The following is a 24386-nucleotide window of genomic DNA, read 5'->3' as shown; positions in this document are numbered from 1 at the left end:
AGGCTTATCAGGCGCCAGAACCCCACTTTATAATTCCCATAGACAGGATTGTGAGTTATCACCACAGCGCAGTTACTATTTTATCTATCGACAGGAGGATTGTGAGTAAACAGTGGAAATACAGCACTCAGTCTACCAAGAATGTGTGCTGGCATGTATGCGATTGAGGAGTGCAGCATATTACTGGATGACGTAGCTCTGTGTTACAACCAAAGTTAAAGGTGCTGTTTGTAAGAAAAATGTATTTTTCAGTCCTACTCCCAACTTGACTGGGATGGCGGCCAACCCGTCATACAAACCCAAAGTGTCAGTTTTTGACGAGTTGGGAAAGAAACTCAAAAATCATTTTTTCTTATAAATAGGACCTTTAAGCCTGGTGCAACTTGTTTCATTGTTGTTTTCCTGGAGCTCCCTTCAGGTCTTTCAGGTCACAATTTCTTTTATTTATCTTAAACTGCAGCCCTTGACATCAATAGTGAAGGTACTTGGTCGTACACCAAATCATTGGGGCAAATTTAAATTTGGACCTGATGAAAACTCATCACAGCCCGGTCGGCAGGATAGATATGTTGGCAGTTTAAGTTGATATAGCATATTAACATTTCTACAGGTGTCATATCTCATTTACATTACATGTTTATGACCTGAATTTCATATCAGGAAGTGGAAGGGACGCTGGTGGAATTACAGGGGAGAAGGCTGCCAAGCCAATGACTGCAGTTCAAAACTGCGTTTCAACATTTGTAAGTGTCACACCACTGGATATTTTTAAGGAGACCTCCGGACAAAATTCCCAGCCATGATTGTGGTGACCAAAACAGGTATTTTAAGACAAAACATGATGTCTTCCTAACCCTAAAAAAGTGTTATTTGTGGCTAAATCAAACCAGATCATAAGCCACACGTTGCCACTAGATTAAAGTGAAAACTGAACCCAAGGAAAAAGAAAGTTTCCAACATATCCATGGTTTGCAGAAATTGCCAACATTTATTCTGCAGACTCGTTTGGGGATTCCCACAATTGACTGAGATCATGGATGATGGTAAAATCACAAATGTCAAGCAGCTGGTGCTGTTACAGGAAAGAAATCATAACAATCCACCCAATAGTTGTTAACATATTTGAGTCTGGATCAAAGTGTTGGCCTGACAAATGGAACAACCAACACTGTTATCCAAAAAGCTAAGCTGCTAGCATTGCAGAAAAAAAAAAATGGCAGACACGTGCACTCATAGTTAAGGGTTACATTTCTACATTATCAGTGCCACAAGTAAAAAATAGTATAAGAGCACAAACCTTCAGACTCACTGTCTCCTATTTTTACAAGGAATGTTCACGATTTCTTAAAAAAGGAAACTTCACTCTTCTAATACCACCTAACTTGACACCAGGATCATCATCATGATAAGCTGAGCAGGAGGAATGCGAGCGGTTCAGCTAAAGTGCTCGGATCCTCGTGGTAACTGGCAACTCACTGTCAGGAACTGAGGCGAATTAAGTTGAAGAAGTGAAGAGGAGGTAGGGAGGAAGGGAAACTATCTGACTGAGGAGGCAGGCAGAGCCATGACGAGTTGCTACAGTGCTGAGATGTTTATGTAACATCACACCTTAACTTCTCAATTTTTGCAGTCACTCCATTCTTCATACATTAGTTTAATCTCTGTCAACCCCTCTGTGGTGAGTGACACAAAGTGGGATGGCGGGGTAGGGTGAACACTAGGGCCTTATCCTCGCCCTCATGGTGGTCCGACCACTGCCTGCCCCGTGGATGGACGGCCTCTGTGAAACCCCCGGTCCATTTCCTGTCCCGGGCTTCCCGCCTAATACCAAACAGACCTCTCCCTCAATCTCCTCTCTACTCAGAACACTGTATGGGTGTGCCGGAAGTGAGGTATTAAACCCTTTTTCTTGACACGGTTCCAAAAACGTAGATATTGGATAGTATGATATACTGTACTCCAAGCTTTGACAGGACAGGAAGCCAGTGTGACTTATTAGCTGTAATGAACCATTCACTTTTATTTAACCTCATCCATTGGATGTTTAAACTGCTCCATAAAAGAGTAGTGGTTCGCACACAGTTACAAGACAGGAGTCAATGGTTTATTGAATGAATTCATGTTCAACTCAAAGAACAAAATGTCAGGGGGAATAAATGGCATAGTACAGCAAAACTACACAGAAGGTAGCCTACTGTGATTGGTTAGCATTTTAACCAGGTAGCTCACCAGCTACAGTGGTAAACCAGCCAGCCAAGCCCCCAGGAAGTGCAGAGGGCTTGAAACCATTTTGACATATTTGTCCAAAACGTGTAATCACAACATGGCCCAAAGCCAATTTTTCCCATAGACTTACATTGTGAAAGAAGTGGCTGTAAAATGGTGAATACTTTTTTTTGAGCATTACAATTCCAGTGCAATGACTTGTTGCCATAGGTTTGAAAAACAAGTACATTGTGAATCCAAAGTTAGCGCCCATTCTGTCCAATGAGAATTGTTCGCCAGCTGCATACACCAAAGAAGTGTTCTAGCTTCCAGGTTGGACTCGTTTCACTATCACAATTTGATCCATTCGCTCCAATATGAGCCCCTGCAGCCCACAGAGCATGAGCAGTACGCATTCATCCAGGTTTTTGGCCTTCTGCTCCACTTGGCAACTTTCATACCTGTATCTAGTTCATCCATGCAACTAGCCCCATGAGTTGTACCTACATCACCAAGCTTCTAATATTTCACAATAAAGCACGGAACACTGTTTCCAGAGTGGCACGAACACTTAGCTGGTCTAGAACAAAGAACTGCTCACATCAGGGGCTGGGGGCAAAGTTATCGTGACCAAGGCCCAACTAAAACTTTATGGCTGCATTTTTAAAAACCAAAGCAGGTCACTATAGACCAAATCAAACTGACAGTGGTCCCAGGACCAGTCATGTTTGGATGCCAACGTAGGCGTGCAAAGCCAGGGGCAACACCTGTAAAGAGTCAGTGTAGTCCGTCATAGTTGTTCCGAACAATGCTGAGAAATTGGAGGAAAGTGTTTCTTGTTTTCAGTGCTTTGAGCAAATAAAGCAAAACTATGTGCATGGCCACCAGGTAAGTGAGAGCACATGTTTTTTGGTCATTTGCGTGAACTGACGTGAGGATTGTAGGTTAATCAAACACTACAGCGAGCATCAGTCAGTCAGTACGTACTGTATGCAGCATGCTCTTGTATGTCTCTATACATGTGTGTTTCTATGTGCCTACATATGTGCATGTGATTTATTATTCATGGATGCAGAGGGATTGGAAAATCACAGCAGGAAGGAGATTAGGCTTATGATCACAAAACAATCCCCGAGCACAGGAGCTCCTGCTCTGGGATCCCATCTGTCCCATAAAGAAGATACTGCTGGCAGATGCCTCCAGTTTTGCTTTTTTATGGGGGGCACCGGGGGCCAAAGACAGAGACATGTGTTTTCATGCACTGGAAAGAGGGTGTGGAGAGTACCTGAAGGTAAAGACCCAGACTGGATCCATCTACAGGTCTAAAGAAGCTTTAATGAGCAGTTTGTGAATGCCAAAGTGCGCCTTGACAAGCTTGGTGATAACCTCCATTAAAAAATGACACTTGTCCTCCCTCCTCTCTTCATCTTCACTTATCCTGTCTACTTTTCCGTGTTTTTCATTAACCTTGTCACTTGGCGCAGGTTCTTAGCAACATGTGTTTACAGTTTGATATCTCAATGTGGTTCGGATTTGAAAAAGAACAATGCTAATTCGCTCAGGGCGTCCTCCTAGGATATTAATTTCAGTGTGCAGAGTGCTTATGAGTCATCCATGGGTGGTGGTTTTTTTTTTCTTTCTCTGAGGTTGCACAAGGAAGTCAAAGCTTTAATTATTATGCTTCGGTGTCAATTATCGGATTACTGGCTTTCTTGAGAGGAAAAAAGTCACCGCTTTCCTCACGTGGATCGTGTTTGCACATTGTCTGAAGTGCAAACAACGTAAGTGTTGCTCCTCTAGATTTCTGCTGCTTTCTGATCCGCCCTTACCAACCAAACTCTAGGGCAAAGGCTTACATCATAGGTTTCCATGCACCATCCATGCACACGGCCACCCTACAGCGCAGATCACCAACAAAGGCTCTGTGTGGCAACCTTTGGAAAATGAGTGGGTGAGGCCACTCTCACATGAAATGCACTGCAAATATTAATCTAGACTGAAGACTAGTTAGCTTTTGTTCCTATGAGACCTGACGGGAGCGTATCGGCAGCGAGCTTTGAAAAACGAGTGCTATCTTGTTTAAATCTCCCCACCCATCCCCCATCCGTCTCCATCCGCACACCTTCACTGCTTGTTTCATCCTCTCCCACCTGCAGACAGACCCTCCTCGGTCATCAGCACACATATCACTGCCTGTTTCCGCCTCTGCAACAGATAAGCATGTTTACACTGAACGCCACACCGGCATGCTCAGGTTTGTCTGACATGATCCAGGAAAAGTCTGCCTTGAAAGCCATAGGTGCCCTGTAATTAGACTGCTCTCATTTCTCTTTAAGCCTCATTTTCACCTCCTCTTTCTCTTGCTTGCATTTTCTTTCCTCCTCTGTCTCTCTACTTTACTCCTCTACCCCTAACTTATCCAACCTCTTCAGACCAGCCCAGTGCTGGAGTATAAATCAGCCCCAGGGACAGGTGGACATCTGCCAGCCATGAGGAGATCCAGGCAGGAATGTGATCACTGATGCAGCTCAGAGAAACATTTAAATCCTGGCACTAAAGGGACTCTGCTTTTACCAAAAACCCCCTGCTCCAGCCCCTACATACACCTCCTCTGCATTGATTGAGCTGACAGTAAGAGGTATTGGAGAGGTGCCTCCTGCTATCCTTTTTGTTTTGTTTGCATCTAGGATTTTGTTTTGGGTTTTTTTTTTGTTTTAATGAGGGTATAGGGAAAAGCAGAAATTTGAGAAAGAGGCAGTGGGAGGATGTTTGATTTGGAGGGATGAGCCTGAAAGCCCAGTGGGCGCCGAATGCGATGCAATTTCAACTCAAACGGGTTTATCCTAAGATTTTGCGGCCACTCATTCCCAGCCTGCTCAGGTTAGCGAGCTGGCTAATGAGTGAAATATGTGGGATAGAGACCAAGATGTTCTTTCAAGTCCCAGCAGGGTGTAGCGCAATAACAGCTCTGCTCTAATGTTGACCGTTTCGAAGAATAAATGAACTCCGGATTTTGGTTTTCTCTCCTGTTTTCCCATGAATAGCAGGGGTAACGCTAATGAAAAACGTCACCATGCCCTCATGAGCGTATGGCTTTAATAAGACAGAGCTTGGTGGTCATGAAGATTTACAGCTGAGCCCACTGAGATGGTATACGGCTCGTACGATTGAGGAAATGTTGGTAGTAAAATGATGCAAAATGATGAAAAGCGTCAGAGTTCAGAGCGCGTGCTGGGGATGCAGATTTGTGGCATATCAGACGACGTTATTGTCGGCGTCACCTCAGCTGTGTGGTCGATCATTGATGCAATCAACCATGAGAGTTGTTTTTTTTTTTTTCATGTAGCCGGCAGCTGCTAGCAATAAGTACGTCAACTCCTTCAGCATGGGAGTCGACATATTATTGTGATTACATGTTTACCATGTTTTGTGTGAGGCTGCTTTCACCAGAGCTATATAGGCTTCTCATTATAGCTGTGCGCTGCAGCTCTGGGAGGAATGTGACCTTGGTAATAAGTTGCAAATGCTCATAACGTCTCTGATAATGTGACATAAAGCGAAAGCGATTCTTCATCGTATTGTGAGCATCATGGCAGCATAAGACCACCGCGGAGACACACTATAGCAGTGCATTTGCAACTTCAGACATTCTGAGGAAGCCCTTCGGACATTTTCTGTCAGCACTGTTCATACTGTAAAAACTGTAAATACAACATGCATTTAAACAGGCAAGATGTAAGTATTTTAGTTGAAAACATCCAAACATCAACCAAAATTATGAACAGAATGTGAAAGAGTGTTGACGTTTTGACATCTATGCATTGTGTTGCAGAGATATGCAAGTTAGCAAGCTGTCCAGCTAGCTTGGCCCAGCCTGGCCCAAAGCTCCTGTGCTAGCGGTGCAAATACTTACACTCCCCTGGTCCTCGAGCTCCCAGTCCAAACCGCTAGCTGCACAGCTAACTGAGCTAACTAGCTAACAGCTGCTACAGTTAGCAGTTACTAACCTAAGCTAACCTCCCGTCCGTTTTGCAGTTAGCAATCCCTAGTCATAATAGGACCGCCTCTTTATGGAGTTCTCTGTCCTGATTGGATAAAGTGGGCAGGGATACCAGCAAATCACTTTTCTCCGCTTGGGTACCGACCAAACACCGTAAGATATACTGCTGCTGTAAGATATACATCTTACAGCAGCTTTAAAAGTATGAAGGAATATTTTGACATGTTGGGAAGTACACTTTTTCATTACTACTCCAGGCCAGTATAATACAGGGCTACAGCCAGCCACCAGTTAGCCTAGCTTAGCATAAAGGCTGGAAATGGCCACTGGCTTCCTATTCATCACACTGTTATCAATCTTCTCATCTAACTCTCAAAATACATTTCCAAAAATGACAAGCTATTCTTTAAAGATTTAAAAAGGCAAGTTTTAACAACACACACAGCAACACACCAGCTACACACACACACACACACACACACACACAGTTTTGTGTCTTTGTTGATGTTGTTTTTCTGTCTCACTGGACCGTGCATGGAAAAACTTGAGCTAATTTGCCTGGAGTTGCTTTCTGCTTGTTTCCTTAACAACAGAGGGCAAGCCCACACCACATCACACCCCACCACACACACACACACGCACCACACACACACACACACACACACACACACACACACACACACCACTGCTTTCCTCCCTCCTCCCCTCTTCCCAGAGCTTGCCCTTTTTAGGCTGTTCCTTTTTTTTTTTTCCATCTGAAAAGGGGGATAGTATGACAGCTTTTCCTGCTTCTCGTGGATTGGAGCCGGGAGAGAGAAAACTCTGTTACTCACTCCGTCTCCAACTTTGGGAGGAAGTTACCACCTCTTCCCCAGACTCTGTGCACACACACACACGCTCAGGCAGACACACACACGCTCTTCAGGACTTGACCACAGCAGCAACAGGGACTCGACTGAAACAGGACTGCTTGTAATGCTGCTTTTGTTTTCAAAATCTGGAGGGAAAGCAGGCTGAAACCTGCAGTTTGCCTGAAGCTTTCTGCGTGGACTGAACAGCTTTCGGAGGCACATTTCTTGTCATCACAGACCGGTGAGTTTGACAGTTTAACTCAGTGTATGTAGAGCACCATAGAAACAGCAGTGAGCCACAGCTCTTCTGTCACTTAACTTTTTCAATGGCTGAGGTCTTTCTGTGGCTGCTCTGCATCTCATTTAGAGTAAAATGTTACTTGGAGGTGAGTGTGTTTGGGAAAACTTACAACTGCTGTAAAGTTTGGTATCTGGTTTCAATCACAGCAGCTCTAGTAAGTTTTTACTTCAGATGAAATATGAGTTCCTCATGTGGTTGTTTATATTTTGATCAACTTGTTAAAAAGCACCGAAAAGTGAATGAGTTTTGGTAGCAGCAGAGTAAACACCTTGATAAAGCCATTTCATGCATGATGTTATTAGAGTATAGTTTGTTTTTGTCTCATGTTTTCAGCATGTATTCAATGAACCGCTGCCAAAAAGCAGCTGATGCAGCACTTATAGCTGACCCTGGGTATGGCTTTCCTGTGCAGCTGCACATTATTGGCTAACCTTGTGGTGATTAATTAGTTGTCACCTTGCCACATTAAAAGCAAACATCCTGTCGCTTTTTGTATTTTTTCGTGCGGGCCATAAAGAGTCACATAATCAAAGACGACTGACGTGCGAGATCTCAAATATGAGGCATGAAGAGTGCACACATGGTGCATATGGCTCTTTTGTTTTTCAGCTGTTGCGCCTTTTTTTCAGAGTTCATAGAAACATTCATGCAGAACAGCAGTTGACCATATGCTTCAGCTCCCAAAGCCCCCTCTTTATCCACTGTGGTCGGCTCCTCTTATCAGCAGACTGGAGGTGATGGGAGGAGGCTGAATAGGGCCGGGCTGCTCTCAGGGGTCTCCTTTAATTCACACTATCTGAGTGGGCTGGCAGCACTTTAGCTGTGCCTCCTCCTCCAGTCAATCAGATAGCCTTCCATAGGGTGAGTGTGAATGCTTGGTTAAGTAACCCCTTCAAGGCCAGCTGGGATGAGTTGACTTCTGCGTGACCTCTCCCACTAAATCAAGCCAGCAGACGTTCCTCTTCCCCAAAACCCCCACCGACTCACTTATCAGTCGGCCTGTCTTATCTGTCCCGAGGATGGTTGTTAACTTACTCTATTTACCAAGATGGCAGAGGTCAGACTCTGATTTGAACTGCTTGTCTAAACTCCCAGGGTACCAATCTGTTTGCAGGGGAGATACAGAAAGTTTCAGCCAATCAAAGCCGAGTTAAGTGAAGCGAAAAGAGCCCCACGTAGACAGCTTTACACAAGAAACAAACACAACCCCCTGCAAGACAAGAAGATGTGATGTTCATGGTTGTTTTTAATGTTTATACCATTTCATGAGTGACAAATATCTCCATAAAGGCAAAAATCAGAGCGTGTGAAGAATGGAGAATGATGAAGAATGGATTTGGCTGATTTAGCAGTCTTACATATGAACTTTAAAAATGCATTGTTATCACTAAATAGTCCCAGTAGATGTTCTCCGAGTCACACTTTCATTAATTTTCTGTTTTTCATTTAGTTTGTAGCTTAAGGAGAACACTCTCATATTAAAAATGTAATTATCTTGGACTGTTAGACCAAAGTAATAAGATGAGGTAATTTTCAAGTTCAGCGATTTAGGTCCTTATGTATATGCATACAGTATCATGTGTCTCTTATGTCCCAGAAATACTAAATTAATTAAGTTCTGCATCAACATTTCACTATTGGTTGGTTCTGTATTGTAGCGTAAAAGCCGGTGCAACAGGATCAAGCAAGAAGCAGAATTTTCCTAAAACTCAAACAAATGTAATCCCTCTCAATCATCATTTACAACCCACTAGAAGTGCGCGGTAGTGTTTGCCCTCTGCCTGTGTTTTCTTATAATTTTGCTGTGTTCGGCACGTTTCTGGACGTTAGCGATTATAGTGAAACATAGTTGGATTGTTGAGTCTCATTCGCAGGTTGCCAAGTACCGTTGCCTTGGGTTGGTGAGCAACCAGCCCAGTCCAGCAATGTTTGTCTAAAATCGCTTACTGCTCCTTTAAATGGTTTCTCACCTGCATGGTATGCCTTTAAAATGAGTTGTGATTTCAGGATGCAGCTCTGCTCACTCACACACCACAGAAATCTGTGCCTCAGAAGTAAAAAGAAAAATCCTCCTGACCTTAACTGACCTACGACTTTGATTGGCCTCCAGTGCTGGGCGTATTGTGACAAAGACATTAATGTATGAAAAGATCGAATACTGTGAAAAAAGATTTCATGGTACGCATTAAGGCGATGACATGGAGCCATTAGAGTTACACGGATCAGCTGATCATCAGCTGATTTCTTTTAACAGAGTGATCCATTCAAACACTTGACTGCTGCTGTTATTTTTCAGCCACTGCCTCCTATACGCTGCAAACTGTAAACATATCCTTGTGCTTTTGATTGTAATAGGTTCATTAATCGTTGGAAGTGTAAATGGACTGCATTTGCACACAGATTTTCTGGTCTTACCGACCACTCAAGACGCTTTACAACACCGGTCAGCCTTCACCAATTCACACACATGTGGCCAACTGCTCATCAGGAGCAATAACCATTCATATGCACACTCACAAACCACTTGAACAGCGAACGGGAGCATTTTGGTGGTCAGTGTCTTGCCCAAGGACGCGTCCACATGTAGACTGCAGGGACCGAGGACGACCTGCTCTACCTCTGGAGCCACAGCTGCCCCTTTCTTATTTACTTGAGAACAAAACGTCTTTAAACACAAGATCTTTTGCTCATTGCACCATCTTCCATCATGCAAGAGTCGGGTTTGATTAATGCCTTTTCCAAACCCTCATAAATATACAGTATTATGGTCATTTTTCGAGATAGGAAAAGGTTTACTGTAATCCTAACCCTATTTTATGATGTTCCTGTTCAAATTTGAACGGTAAACATCATGAATATCTTCATGAGGATAATGACAGGAACTTCTGTTCTGCCAACCGCAACTCTAATCTCACTAACATGAAGCAACCAAGAGGCTATTTTAGAGTAATAGAGAAAACGGGAGTTTGATGAATGACGCGTCTCACAAACTGTGTTTAGCAAAGCTCCTGTCAACCACTGATGTCTTGCAGGGCTCAGGGCTTATTGCTCTCTTGTAGGAGCTTCACTGGTCAAGGCACTCCCCTGTCGAGGCTCTGGCAGATGTTTGACATGCTAAGTCCGGCGGTTTGCCTAAGCTCACGCTGCTATCTTGGTTACGCACACGCGTATATGAAGGGAGGCCACACAGAAACCGAAACACACACAATAAAGGAACTTGAACATGCACACAGGTGGTTAAACTGCATGTTAATGTTCGCTCAAACAGGACGCGACAGACCGGAACCTCATGTATTTGGCATGTTTGTTGTTTGAAGTTGTTTTTTAGAAAAAGAGAGTTAAGCCAATCCCGATCTTCTCACCCCCATGCCGATGGAAAGTTTTTTGGGCATTTTTTATATGAGCTTTTGGAGCAAGCCTCGAGTCGCGATTCGAGGAACTGCAGTTTTTAGCACTTCTGCATCGGCTTCATTTTTCTGCCACAGAGGTTGCAACTTGGTTTTTACTCACCTCTACAGTGAAATATATGATGCCGCTGTTGTTCAAAGGGGCCATGACAAATGATAAGACTATTGCTGTCTTTGCTTTTTACTGCTGGTCACTAATCAAGGTCAGTAAAAGTCACTCAAAGGCCATTAAATAGCTGAAAACAGGCACCGGTCGTCACTCTCACTAAACAAAAGCAGTTCCTGTCACAACAGCATTCTCTGAACCTCCTAAATCTCACGGAGCCGCACCGTGTTCAGGAGCGGTAGAGAGTAAATGCTATGGACCCAATCATTGAAAGGGCAAACATGTGTTTTGTGTCACAGAGTAATCTGTAGGGCCCATGTAATTGATACAGTATGCGGCGTTGGCGTGCGGCTGGATGGTGGCCCAGATCGATGAAAAGGGTGAGATCACCGCTCTATTTTTGGAGCTCTGAGTTTAGGTTGATCGAAAGCCCACTGCGCTTCAGGGAATCATAGAGGAATGTTCGTTCGAATCAATTTCAACATGCACAAACATATGCAGACAACCAGCGTCTGTCAACACGCAGACGCATACTGTACACACACAAATAAACCCTGTCAGCAAACACACACACAGCTGTGGTTCCAGTGCGGCTTCCTACTGCCATGAGCGCTGCTTGATTTGCTTGATTGGTACCGTGATAGCGTCAGTACGAAGATGGCTCATAGGATATCTCCTCTGGATTTACATAGTAAAGGATTCTGGCTTTGCCTCACATCAGGAACACATCTGGGTGCTATTATCCACTTGCCCTAACCCCCAGCTCAGTCCCATATCTCCATTACCCTCCTATTACCTGCCATAGCCCACAAAATATGCTCTTCACAGGACAAGCAGTGCACTGTGGCTCACTTTTTATGACACGAGGATACACAGGGATTCATTGGGCCATGGGTTGCAGTTAGTCTGAGCCAGGCTGGCGTCACGTTGGCATCCTGAGTCATGTTGAAAGTTACAACCCTCCCCCTGTTGAAAAGCGCAGTGTCTTCAGTCGAGTAGCCGGCCGACGATGTCTGACTGAATCTGTGTTTACTCCTGGAAAAGTTTTTGTCCTTAAAAAGCAAAAGCTGTTGTTCATAGAGTGTATGTCAAGTAAAGTACATGCCCAAAGCCAACTACATCAACACATGGGAAGCACAAAGCTTTCTTTCAGCTCTGTATCAAACAATAAACCATATTCAAGACGTTTGGATAAGATCAAATCCTCTAATGGAACAAAAATGTCAAAGTTTGAATGCTGCACAAACAAAACAGGTTCAGATCTCAATTTATTTCCAGTTAAGCACCACTCAAGAGGAAACTTAATAAAAGTTGGGCAAGTTCTGACTATGCATTCACTAGAGCCGTTTGTCTCTGCAGCTGGCAGCACATTGTAGTTCAGACAAGGGTCAAATATGGTTTAACATGTGTTGTTTGATTGTTTGATTTTACGTACAGACTGTGTTAGATTGGTGTGGTTTTTCACAGCAGTGTAATGCCACGGTCTATACGCTTTCTCTGACGTGCTTTAAGGACAATCTGAAAGTGATGAAAAGCTGTTTTTTGAGGGGATTTGAGGAAAACACACAGACAATAGCACCACGGAAACCAATTGCGTCACCCAATTTTTGAGAGAGGAGGGAGATGTAAAACCGAAAACTGCATCAGGAGGAATATTTGGTGGATTTTCACGGCACAGACAGACGGACTAGATAGAGCTGCAATAATTAGTCGGTCGTCAGAAAACTAATCGGCAACTATTTTGATAATCGATTTACAATTTAAGTTATTTTTCATGCAAAAATGGCAGAAAATTCTGTTTTCAGCAATTGAATATGGATATTTTCTGCCTTTTTTTTGGCTGAAATCATATTTAACTGACAGAAATAAGACATTTAAAGACATCAAATTGGACCTGGAGAACCTTGAGGGGCACTTTTCACTATTTTCTGACGTTTAGACCAAACTATTAGTTTAAAAATCCAGAAAATAATCGTTAGATGCAGCCCTTCTTTGTCCACACCTCCACGCTATCTTGTTTTTTCCCCCCCGCATTTTGCATTTACCAGATAGTGTACAGTAAAGAAGCAAACAGGAGTTGGAGAGGGAAAGACAGATCGGTATGACATGCAACAAAGCTCTCCAGCCAGAAACCTAAACAGGGCATCCAAGTTACAGAGTATGAATTTTAACAACTTAACGTCAATTTCCACTGCAGGAACTATCACCAGGGAATAGGAAAGGTTGGATGAACTTGATGTCCTTCCCCCGCAGGGATCAGGGTCTGAATTAAGATCCAGGGACATTATTTTACCCCCCAGAAAGTCCCTGCTCTGATAGTAGTGCTCTATAAAAGTACAGGAACTTGGGTTGGGGACTGCTGAACACTTCTGATTGGTAGAGCACTCTAAGTCTTCTGGTTTAGCCACAATCTTTTAAATCTGCAGCTGCAAATCAGTTTGTTTTTCGTTCATTTTGCTCCGACACATAGGCCCAAACATGGGGTTACACAGAAGAAAACACATGACAGATGGAACAATGATGACGTCCAGGCTTTTGTTGTTGTATAGTCAAACACAAAAACGACGTGTAAAAACAGATTTTGCTTGTTCAAACATCAGTGCACTGATTTGCCTGTAATCTTCACGGGTGTTTAGACTGTAGCGGAAACACAGACAACAACATAGTGAAGGAACCTTTTAGTTTCTTGAAAAGAAGCTCCCAGGACTACAAGCTTGGGATAATTTGGGTGGAATCGCGGCTACAGCCACCAAGACACCAAACAAATGCTGGAATAGTGCAATGTTTCCTTCCTCTGTGGCCTGTTAAACTCATCGAATACTAATCTCCCTCTGGCTTAAAGATGTTTAGCTTCTCCTCCTTTGAGTGTAGTCGGTCTCCATCAGACCTTGTTCTGCCCTTTTCTTTTACAAACCCATATGTGGTTGTTTCAAAACATCTTAGTTCATCACATTCTCAGTGACACACTGCATCTCAGTAATCCAGCGCGCAGACAGAGTAAAACAAACCATAAAAGTATTTGCAAACACTCCGTGACCCAGGTCTGTTTGAGGTCAACTTCACCTGGTGCTCCATGTCTCTGTCCTGATAGCAACCACATGCCTGTCCTGTCTCCAAATGCAACAGTTTCCCTCTCAGTCGGATCCTCTGGCAGGCCTCGACCATGAGGGGAAGCAGCACTAACGTTTCACACAGCTTGAAACCAAAGATCTTCATGTCAGGAGGAACTGGGAAGAAATGCACCCTCACCGTCTCCAGATATGTCCTCTGCAACCTCCACAAGCAAATTAACCTTCACCCCCGCGGACCATCGTGAGCGCTTTCGCAGACACCGATGTCGGTTTGGACGATGTTTCTGTTTACTGCGCGGAAAGCGATCGCCTGCACCTCTGCTGTTCGGGGGAGAGCTTGAAGATCCATTATGTTTTAGTACTTGGAGACGGTTTTCTGGCTTGATTACAGGTGCGTGATGGATGGCTCATAGAGACACTTTTGTGATACAGTTTCAGATTCTCTGGCAGTTTGTAGGTTGCTGTTAACCTTTCATCAGCTCCTGAGAGAATTTTTTGAGAATAACTCGAGCTGAGCCCGGGCTTTGATTCAGTATATTTATTTAAGGGGCACACGGAGAGTTTGAGAATGTGCCTCGCAAGCTGAAAATAGTGTATAAATGACTCAGATCGGTTTGTTTGATGCTGTGCATCATTAAGAACAGACTGGTGTTCTTTTTTTCAGTAGCAGCCACAGAAACAAAGCAGCGACTTTTTAATGAACATAATCAAGAGCAAAAAAAAACAAAAAAACAGTATAAGATGCTATAAATCCTTCTGGCAGCTTCTGTGATCTCCCTCACCAAAGAGCGCATGCATGTGTGTGGACTTTCAAAACAAATGTGATTAGATTTAAATCTGGCAATTTTCAGTCAGCGAGGCTTTGTCCCAGGCGAACCGCAGAGAGCCGGCCGCGGTGCCAGGAATTGTTGCGGCCGCACAGAAATCCGAGGCATTAAAAATATTTCTTCCCCTCTGCGGTTCGGCGTGTGTCATTACAATGGGTAAAGAACACCGACGCGCTCCCTCGTGTAATCTGACCTTTTCATCTTCTTTGTATAAATCAAATGTGGCTTGACTCCCTGCATAATTTCCACTGAAGGGGTTCTGACTTTGACATGATTTCTTCATTGTGGAAAGAGGAGTGTTGAGGTTGGACGGTTTACGCAACGAGGACTGCTGGTGAAGTGTCGAGGGAAAAGGGTTTCTATTCTGTGACAAACTTTCGCTTTGGAGGTCTGCGGATGATAAATCACCCGGCTGACGCGTGCGTACAGAAGACAGCTCAGCCATTCTGTCTTAACACACTTATCTCAGACAATAACAATGATGCTGGAGGAAGGCTTCGACCTGGATGCCGTCCCTGCGGAAAGGGGACAAACGCCGTGGGAAGGAAGCGCCATTGTGTTTATGTGCAAGTGGATGATAACAAAAACATCGCACTGCATGATAGTTTGGAGTTTTTCTTCCAGTCAGCTCCTCCATCCAAACGAAAAGCAAACAATGCTCAGTCAGAAATAGCGTTTGGCCTCTTCTCGGGCCACGACGGACCGTGTTTGTGCTGGCTTCAGTCAGTTTCTGCTGCGACCTTACATAAATAACTCGGCGCTGACGGACAGATTGTAAGAAGAAGAATTAGCCGAGCTGGTTGCAACCTTTAACTTTTGTTACTGGGATAATGTTATCGTGTTTTGATTTAACGTGAGATAAAGACATGCAGACGCAAGTTTCCCACACAGTCACAGCCGTATCAGGATGGGTGAAGTGATTATTTCATAGTCAGCGGCGTGCGAGGGACTCAGGAAAGGGATGCCTGAGTGTTTGACCTCAGGATATGAGTAGATAGATGATAAGCTAGGACGGACCAAAAATAGGACCAAACATGAACGTCACAGGAGCTCAGACAAAGACACGTGCTGCCAAGGGTTCGGCTAGATCGTTGGAAAATTACAGCTTAGTTGTGTTATATCTTTTGTTTCCTACGTTTGACTCTCAGAAACGTCTGATGATTATTCGATTGTTTTAAAGCCTAACAAAGCTGCAGGGAAATTATATTTAATAGCTGAAATTTTAGGCAGTTTTGCCGCATAATAACACCATATGGTGTCCTGATTCTCGAGATATTCTCACTTCTGTGGCAGAGCAGTTGGTGCGAACGCTCCCACCAGTCAGCAGTCCCCAAAAGTTGCAGTTTAGAGTGTGAGAAGTGCAAAAGCTTTGTTTGTTTGTTTATTTGATTTTTGCCAAAGTTCAGAGCCATCGCAATCCTATCCAAAGTGATGAAATCACTAAAACATCATCATCCAGTTTGTTTTCCCCTCTGGTAATTGCTGTTTTTGAGTTAAGCCGTCATGGTTATTGTCAATATTTGATCACGTCAGGAGCCATAATTTGAGGATTCATAACATTTACCAGGCTTAAGTTTGAGTAAAACACGATGGGACAAAATGATACATCAATTTAGTAATGCATGACTCCTTTGTTATAATTAAGGTCTCGCTTTCAAGGCTGCAGGGTAAGGCAACATCTGCAAGAGAAAAGCTAAATGGGTCGCTTGGAGAAAATGACTGAAAGTTGAGACATGGGATTGCACATAGCTGGGAAGGAGGAAGGTCTGTTAATAATTTCCTTCTCGGGGTAAAACAAAAACACAACAAAACAACAGGGCAGGATAATTAGTGTTTAGACAGGCTTTAAACAGGTCTCCAGTTGTTATTAACCACCAGTTAATGGATGCCTGAGTCCTGATGAAGCTCGGGTTGGCTGCGTTCCAGAGGCGAGAGGAGGCCAGTTACTGTACTGGAGGTGTCCAATCATTAACTTTGACCTTGGCTTGAGTCATTCGAGCCGTTCGCTTTATTACCCCTGAGACAAAAACAAAATATCTCGTTGAAAGCCCGTTGTTCCTCAGCTCTGCTTGGATAATGATGAGGAGATTCCATTAGCAGGGAGGGATTAGGCTCCGCGGGAGGGGAGGAGATGAACTTGTTCATAATTGAAAAGAAAGGAAGGAAGCTCGACGGGAAGACAACGCGTAGGTCCATCCCCGCGGTGCCTCGCAGAAACAAAAGGCCCATCGCTGCGGCTCCCGTGGGGACCGAGGGGGTGGCCTGGAAAGCACGTTGCCATAGTGACCGCGCTGTCACTTAGCCCCCCGAGCGCCGTCTCAGTCAGCCGCTCTGTAGTGTACATTGGAACTGCCAAGAGTCAGCAAGATCAAAATCTGCCCTGGAAAGCACAGAGGCTCTGCTAAACCAACTGCAGCTGGCAGAGGAGTTTTTTTCCTAAACAGGACTACAAGTCAGAAAACTTCACAGCTCAGCATTTTTTACAGCTCTTGATCCCCCCACCTGGCATGTGAAGCACCAACCCCCCTGCAAGTTACAGGGCTTTTATTGAGTTATTCCGGGGCTCTTGTTGTAGGATTTTAGGAAGATTTTCTAGATTTGAGCCGTTGCATTAAGGGATTTCGTTGTGGCAGGAATACCTCATATTTGTCACATTTAATTATGTGTTTGAATGCCTTATTCTATCTCCGTCCAAATATAATAATATATGATTATATATAATACAATATATAATGAGACATGCAGCTATTGTATTGTGTATATTTCGAGGATGCGCCTGGTACCCCGTCATTCAGACAGATTTCCCAGATTTTCCTAATCACAACTATTTATCTAATATGGCGCAAGTTTGATGCACTGACTTTATATACAGGCTGCAGTTTGATACGACGTTCTGTGAACCAATCAGGGTTTTGTTGTAGCAAATAGGCGAGCAGTTACACAAACTTTCACCTATTTCAACTTAGCAGTCCACATGAACAACTATTAAGGCAAGAAATTAGCATTCTAGTTTCTCCTCGTCACACTTACAAGGGCTAATTTAAAAGCACGTTCCAACTTTCGTAAGGAGAAGTCACTACTTTGCATTTGCAAGCTGGTCTGGCTATGCCGGACTCGGCCATGGACACTGGTGGAAAAAAACGCTGCACAAGTGCTCTCTTGGATGCCCGTATGGTAGATAAAACATGATAAAGTGCCCCACCGTGTACAGCTGGTGCCATTGTTATGTTTTCCTCCCCTTCCTCTCAGACATCCTGAGTCCGCCACTGGCCGTTAGCAATGAAATGATGCAACAGACTACAGTTACCACCCACACAGAGATTGAACCAATACAATTGCAGTAAAGACAAAATGCAGGGCTTCTGGAGTACCAAGTTAAAATTCTTTGTTTTGGTGTTTAGGATAAGTATATCTTCTGGTTCATTAGCAAAAAACAATGTTAATTTCAGCTCAACATTAAAGATATACTATATATTGCAATATGGATTATAGCCAGGGAATTTCTATATTTGTGGAGTCTCTATGCATTTTACAGCACAGTTGAAATCCAGTGAAAACTGAAAAGCCTGCCTCTCGTCTCTTGCTGGACCGTGTATCCTGCTGCAGGACTGTCATTGTTTGCATTGCAGACGCCTCAGTGAGTTTGGATCTAATGTAGCTTGACGTCTCTGTGTGTGTGTGTTTGCTCTTGTCTGTTTAGCCTGAGGACCAAAGATCACACGGGCCCTGATCCAGCAGCGACGGACAGAAAGACAGAGGACCGTGATCGTTTTGCATCCAAACTCAAACCTCTCGTTTCACCATGAGCTGGGAGTGAGAACGAGCTCCAAAGTTTCATTTTGTGGTAAGTTTTTTAACTCAATCTGTACTCCACTTTCTGTTTACTTCTGCTTTTACGGAAGAATGTTTGAGGTGTTTTAAAGTTTATTTGCGGGCCGCATTACACATGGTTTACACATGTGTGGTTTCATGTTTGAGTTTGACTGGAAGCTGCATCAACAAACAAGCACAAATGCCGCATAAATCACTGAGGTATTCGCATCACGATACGAATCGGGCTCCGAGGTTATCAGCGGGTACAATTTCGAGGTAAATGCAAACACAAACATGTGGTTTGCGCAATTTGAGGACATCCATATGATCCACGTGTAGGCACAGCGACATGTGGTTCGACTTAGAGAGCAGCGCGCACAGGTTAGAGCGGGGCGGCGTCACGGCTCGTCATCATTTCACATGGACACAGTGTTTTTTTCCACAGCCAGCCACAACACGAAGCACATGTTAGAGCCTGGCGCTAACATTACAGTTAACTGGAAGGATTAAGAGGCACCTCCTTTTATTTTGTCCTGGTCTCTCCTCTGTTGCTGTCAACACACTTTATGGTGCCACACCGTGACGTAATCACACCGGGGAGGTGGAAATTGTTCACAAAGTGAGGGAGAAAAGCCAGAGTCAGCAGGAAAGGGCAGCAGGGTGGCGGTGGAGGAGGAGGAGGGAGGAAATGCACAAAGACACGACCCTGGTTTGGTATTCCATGCAGGCAAATCCAATATTTTCAGATGAGAAACAGACTTGTTTCTCCTGAAGAGCAAAAGCTACTGAGTGAGGAGGTAGCATGAAGGTAACACAGATGACTGGATGTGAACAATTGCTGGAAACAAAAACCAGACTGCAAAGGAGACTGAACATGAACTTTTCTTGTATCTCCTCTCCAAATGTTTTACTTCCTCGGGAGTGTGACTGCTCGCAGGAATGGTTAAAAACACAATAGATCCTCAGATCAACAGGAAACAAGGAGGACAGACAGTAAAAATGTCAGGGACAACACACTGGCCCTTTAGTCTGAGCTTCACAAATTGATCTGGGGGTCCCATCAGCCTTTGGAGGAGTCCTTTGTGGATACTTGGAAAATTGACTCTTGACCTCTTTAATAGAGGGCTGTCATGGTTCAGAGAGAATGGCAGAGGCAGAGTGCCATGTGCCAAATGTGTTATGATGATCCGAGCTGAAGGCAGTACTTCAGGAGGACACAGAGGAGCTTTTGTTTGACACTTGGAAGCCTCATCCCGCCCACACGATGGCGCATGAAAAAGCGCCGCACTCAGTGGGTTTGACATCCAGGCGCCGCACAGAACTTGACACTGGAGGAAGAGTGCCTGGGAAGCATTTCAAAGACGTTCAGCACCTGGAAGAGCATCAGTGTCGTGTCGAGTTGCATTTTAAGACAGATTTATAGGATGTGTCTTGTTTGTTGTTTGTCAGGTGTGAAGAAAGCAAAGACAGGATCACCATGGACGTGAAGAAAAAAGAAATGGACCTCCTGAGCAACAGCATAGCTGCATACGCACACATCAAAGGTAAGTCACACTGCAGCACAGAACAATAAGATCTCTATCCAAAAAAGACAAGTAACAACACTGAACTCCATCTGCTCATTTGTTCCTTTCCTCAGCAAACCCAGAGAGCTTCGGCCTTTACTTCGTGCTCGGGGTGTGTTTCGGCCTGGTGCTGACGCTCTGCCTCCTGGTCATCCGCATCTCCTGCAAGCCGCGCACCAACATCGCCCCCTCCACGCCTGAGAAAAAACACTTGAAGGACATCAGCGAGGAGGAAGAGGAGAGCGAGGACGATGACGACGAAGATGTGGACGACGTAGAGGCGCCCCTCCCTTTGCCCAGCACGGAAATCCCCGTCGGTAACCACACCAGCCAATCGGACGGGACGCTGAGCGTGAACGTGTTTACTTCGGCCGAGGAGCTGGAGCGGGCGCAGCGGCTGGAGGAGAGGGAACGGATCATACGGGAGATCTGGAGGAACGGCCAGCCTGATATCCTCGGGTCGGGGACAGGGACTATTGGAAGAGTGCATTACTACTAACACACGCACAAGAGGTTTTTAAGGGAAACACTGTGAGCTCCGAGGACTGGCATGGACCTCTGGGTGGGCCTGATGTCCCTGGAGCCTGTGTTAGATTCAAGGCAACATCATTGAAACAGGACATTGAAATGCCAATACGTGGCTCTGACTGAACTTTGTGATATTGCACTTCCTATGTAGCAATGATATTTTTCGACTGACTACATGAAATTAAACCAAAAGGTGTCTTAAGGACTGATGCGGGAGCTGATGGACACTTGAAGTAATCATTGTTTTTTTTGTAATATGTGGCGCTTATGACAAAAATGCACACAACTTATGTATGAAATAAGTGAAAGATGGAAGCATATGTAAGGACAATGTATGTACTGTATGCGATGAAGATTTCCTGTTTGCAGGGAGGACGTTTATTCTCCGGGAAAACAGGAAATTATTGAGCTTGAACAAGCACATATCAATCAATTTAGGAGGGGTCAGATTACACAAAAAAGTACAATGTAAAGTCAATTAAAAATTGGAGTCTTTAATTTATGAGCACATTAAATTGGTGTCTGTGTTTTCAGGGATAATTCCACCAAAAAGGAAATGACAGAATTAAAGTATTACAGTGAAATCATTTTACTGCTGTTTCTCTTCATCGTTCTCTGTGGACCCTTTGGCTCAAGATTTATAATCTAGATAAAGACAGGGAGAGTACATTTGCTAGTAAGATGGATGTAAAGGTCATTCTTTGTCATTTGTTATTCCTGCACAATGTCTTCCGTGTGTGCCTCGATAGGTTAGAAACTGTCAAATAAAAAGAAATGTCTGGCAAAACAAAAGGCCCCTGGTGGAGTCAGACATTAGTGCTGTGAAAGGAAGATGTTCTGATAACAAAGAGGATGTAACTCCGAAGTATATTAATTTCCTGTAGCCTTTATATGGAGACAAAAACTTGCAAATGGAGCCAAGTGTTAGCCAGTTCAGGTGGCCAGCCCGGTACCGACGGTGATGCAAATCAAGCGCACCCTTTGTGTAAAAGCGGTGAACTCAACACCTGTGTGCTCGTTAGCTGCGTCTACCGTCTCCTCTCTCCTATACAAAGTGGTCTAACCTCGTTAAGTTGGAGTGAAAATGTGCGTTTTCTCCTCCGTCATCTCTCCGCACACACCACCTCAAGCTGGACGCCTGAGTTTTCCTTCACCTGTCCTCACCTTAGGACCGCGACATAGCTGCTTCCCCCCCGGAAGAAGCTAAGTGCTAGCTTAGCTATGTGCCTGGCAGTGTTTGTAGCCATGCTAGCAGCAGGCTCAACCGTCCAGCAGCACTTTGCTCCAGACTGAAATATCTCAACTATTTGAAGGCTTGCCATGACATTAAGTACAGATATTCAGTGATGCCATGAATAACTTTATAATGACTTTAAAGACTTTTCATTTCGAGCCACCAGCAGGTCTAATTCTTCACTTATCCATTCAAACATCTCAACATCTACCAGTGTTAAGAAGAAACCAAAAGTCATACTTGAGTAAAAGTAAAGATATACTTTGAAAATAGTGAAAGTCATCCATATGAATACTAGTCTTAAAGTATCTGATATTAAATGAACTTGAGTATCAAAAGCAGTGATGGAATGAAAGTACATTCACTCAAGTACAGTGTTGAGGTACTTGTACTTTACTTGAGTATTTCCATTTTCTGCTACTTTAAACTTCCACTCCACTACTTTCTGGAAGCACATACTTTACTTTTTACATTAATTTAGTAACTTAAGTAACTAGTTACTTTTCAGATGTTATGCTGCATCAGAGCCAAATGAGTGAATGTTTAAATTAACTGATTTTATTGACAATCAGATAAAAAACACTGAATATACATAAACAGATATACATACATGTAAATATATGTATGATTTACTTTTATGTGTAGTTTTGATACTTACGTAGATCTTTTGCTAGAAATTAATTTTGATATTTTTCCACATGATACTTTACCAAATCAGTATTTTAACATGACATCTTTACGTCAGGGGTAGACCGATTATCAGCCCTGGCAGATGTGATTTTTATGTCAGATTGCAGATAAAATAAACACATTTAAAAATGCGCTACTTGGCTCTGATGTAACATCCTCTCACATAATGTTCTGCCCACAACAATATCTGATTGGTAACATGTCACTGACTCACTCAGTCACTGGGAGTTAACACTGAATAATCTGAACCGGCAAAGTAACTAGTAACTAAATGTTTCAATTAACTGTAGTGGAGAGGAGGTATAAAGTTGCAGAAGTAGTATAGTCGACCTAATAGCTGTCGTCTTGCTCTCTATCTAATGTGGTTTTGGGGGAAGTGTATTAACATCACTCCCCAAACTCTGCTGCTGTGACTTGGGTGCACGCTCACAGGCCATGACCAGGTGAAATGTCCAATATCAACTCTGTTCTCACATTATAAATCTCTTCCACCTGAGTCGACTGACTGAAATGTTGCCTGGCTGCCAACAAAGACTTACAGAACATTGATGAACCGCCCACCCTGGACGAATGTTTGTATTGGACACAAGCACGAGTCAATTTTTAGTGGTTTGGTGATTTACAACGTATGAATAAGGCTAGTGTGAATTCTTGGCATGGCAATAAAGACACACAAAGGGGGAAAATGTACAAAATAATCACTTGTTTGTGGCATATGTCCACATTTAGTCGACCAGCCTGGAGCTGCTGTGAGGCTGGTGTTGCTTGGAGAGGGGGCTTGGTTGGAGATGGAGGCAGGCCAAGGACATCTACTAGAGTCGTCCTCGTAGTACAAGCAGACAGGCTCCAGGTTTGCCTTGGGCCCCGCTCTGTTTTTAGAGGGAGCCCACACTGGAGTCCTCTCTGTTGAGGTCTTGAAAAAAGCCTCTCATGTGGTCACAGGCTTTCAGAAATCAGTGGCGCTGATGGTGTGGGCCCTTTTGAAGTAGTAGAAGTGTAATTACATTTGTATAAACTTCTTGTGAATGGCGTCTAGTTCCAAATCATACAAACCAGAATGTGTTTTACTAGACCCACCATTCAGTATTTTGAATTGTGTGTTTTTTTCATTTTACAGGATGTAACCAAAAAGCAGATGTAATTAGAAGTAACATATTTTAGCTTCATGGTAATTATGCAGTTATGAAACAATACATAAATAAAATTAACACGAGGGAGATCCAGTTAGGGAAAGCCATAAATCCGAAACCACAACACGGCGTGGGAAAGAGCTCTACAAAGACCAACATAGTGCAGACTGTTTTTTGTGGTCCCTCCACAAACCAGATAATAACGTTAATGCTATTCAACCACCGCTTAGGACAGTGGAATCATTACTTTTTATCTTGATGGCCAAATTAGAAATGTTTTTGAGTCTAAAATTGCACAAACAACGTAATTCTGTGGGTATAAGTAGCAATTTTGGACAGCCTCATGATTCTCCTCATTAAAAGGCTCCATATTAGAACAGCATTTTTAATATGCGGCAGATTTATTTCCATTTGCCATGAGGCCATCACTCAAAGGATTTCTTTCTGCATCCGTCCAGCTCCCTTTCTCTTTTGACAGAGGCGAACTGTTCTTCGTCAGTTCAGTTTCTAATTTTAACTCAGAGGGGCTTTTTTTGGTTTTTGACCTCTGAGCTCCAACTGCTTCAGTTGTCAACACTCAGTTTTCACTACTCCCAACTGTTAAGCAGCACCTGTATCACTGACATTATTGTAACAAGTGATTATTTTCCTTTGTCAG

The 24386-nt window shown here is 43.7% G+C and overlaps 1 protein-coding gene across 1 annotated transcript; it reads left to right on the top strand.

The window, feature by feature from the left end:
* Positions 1–7020: 7020 nt before the first annotated feature.
* eva1ba (eva-1 homolog Ba (C. elegans)) lies at positions 7021–21261 on the top strand. The gene is made up of 4 exons (XM_084357130.1): positions 7021–7297; positions 18469–18612; positions 20031–20125; positions 20221–21261. Exons 3-4 carry the CDS (start codon positions 20059–20061, stop codon positions 20643–20645), a joined length of 492 nt encoding a protein of 163 aa, XP_084213256.1. The 5' UTR covers positions 7021–7297; positions 18469–18612; positions 20031–20058; the 3' UTR covers positions 20646–21261.
* Positions 21262–24386: the final 3125 nt, after the last annotated feature.

The sequence above is a fragment of the Pagrus pagrus genome (assembly GCF_965226575.1).
Source record: "Pagrus pagrus genome assembly, chromosome: 7".
Taxonomy (NCBI): Eukaryota; Metazoa; Chordata; class Actinopteri; order Spariformes; family Sparidae; genus Pagrus; species Pagrus pagrus.
This window is presented reverse-complemented; position numbering and strand designations above follow the sequence as displayed.

Excerpts from the sequence above, each read along its gene's own strand:
- eva1ba (XM_084357130.1), top strand. The coding sequence starts at position 20,059 with ATGGACGTGAAGAAAAAAGAAATGGACCTCCTGAGCAACAGCATAGCT. Across the intron at positions 20,126-20,220 it reads TGCATACGCACACATCAAAG|CAAACCCAGAGAGCTTCGGC; the intron begins GTAAGTCACACT and ends TCCTTTCCTCAG.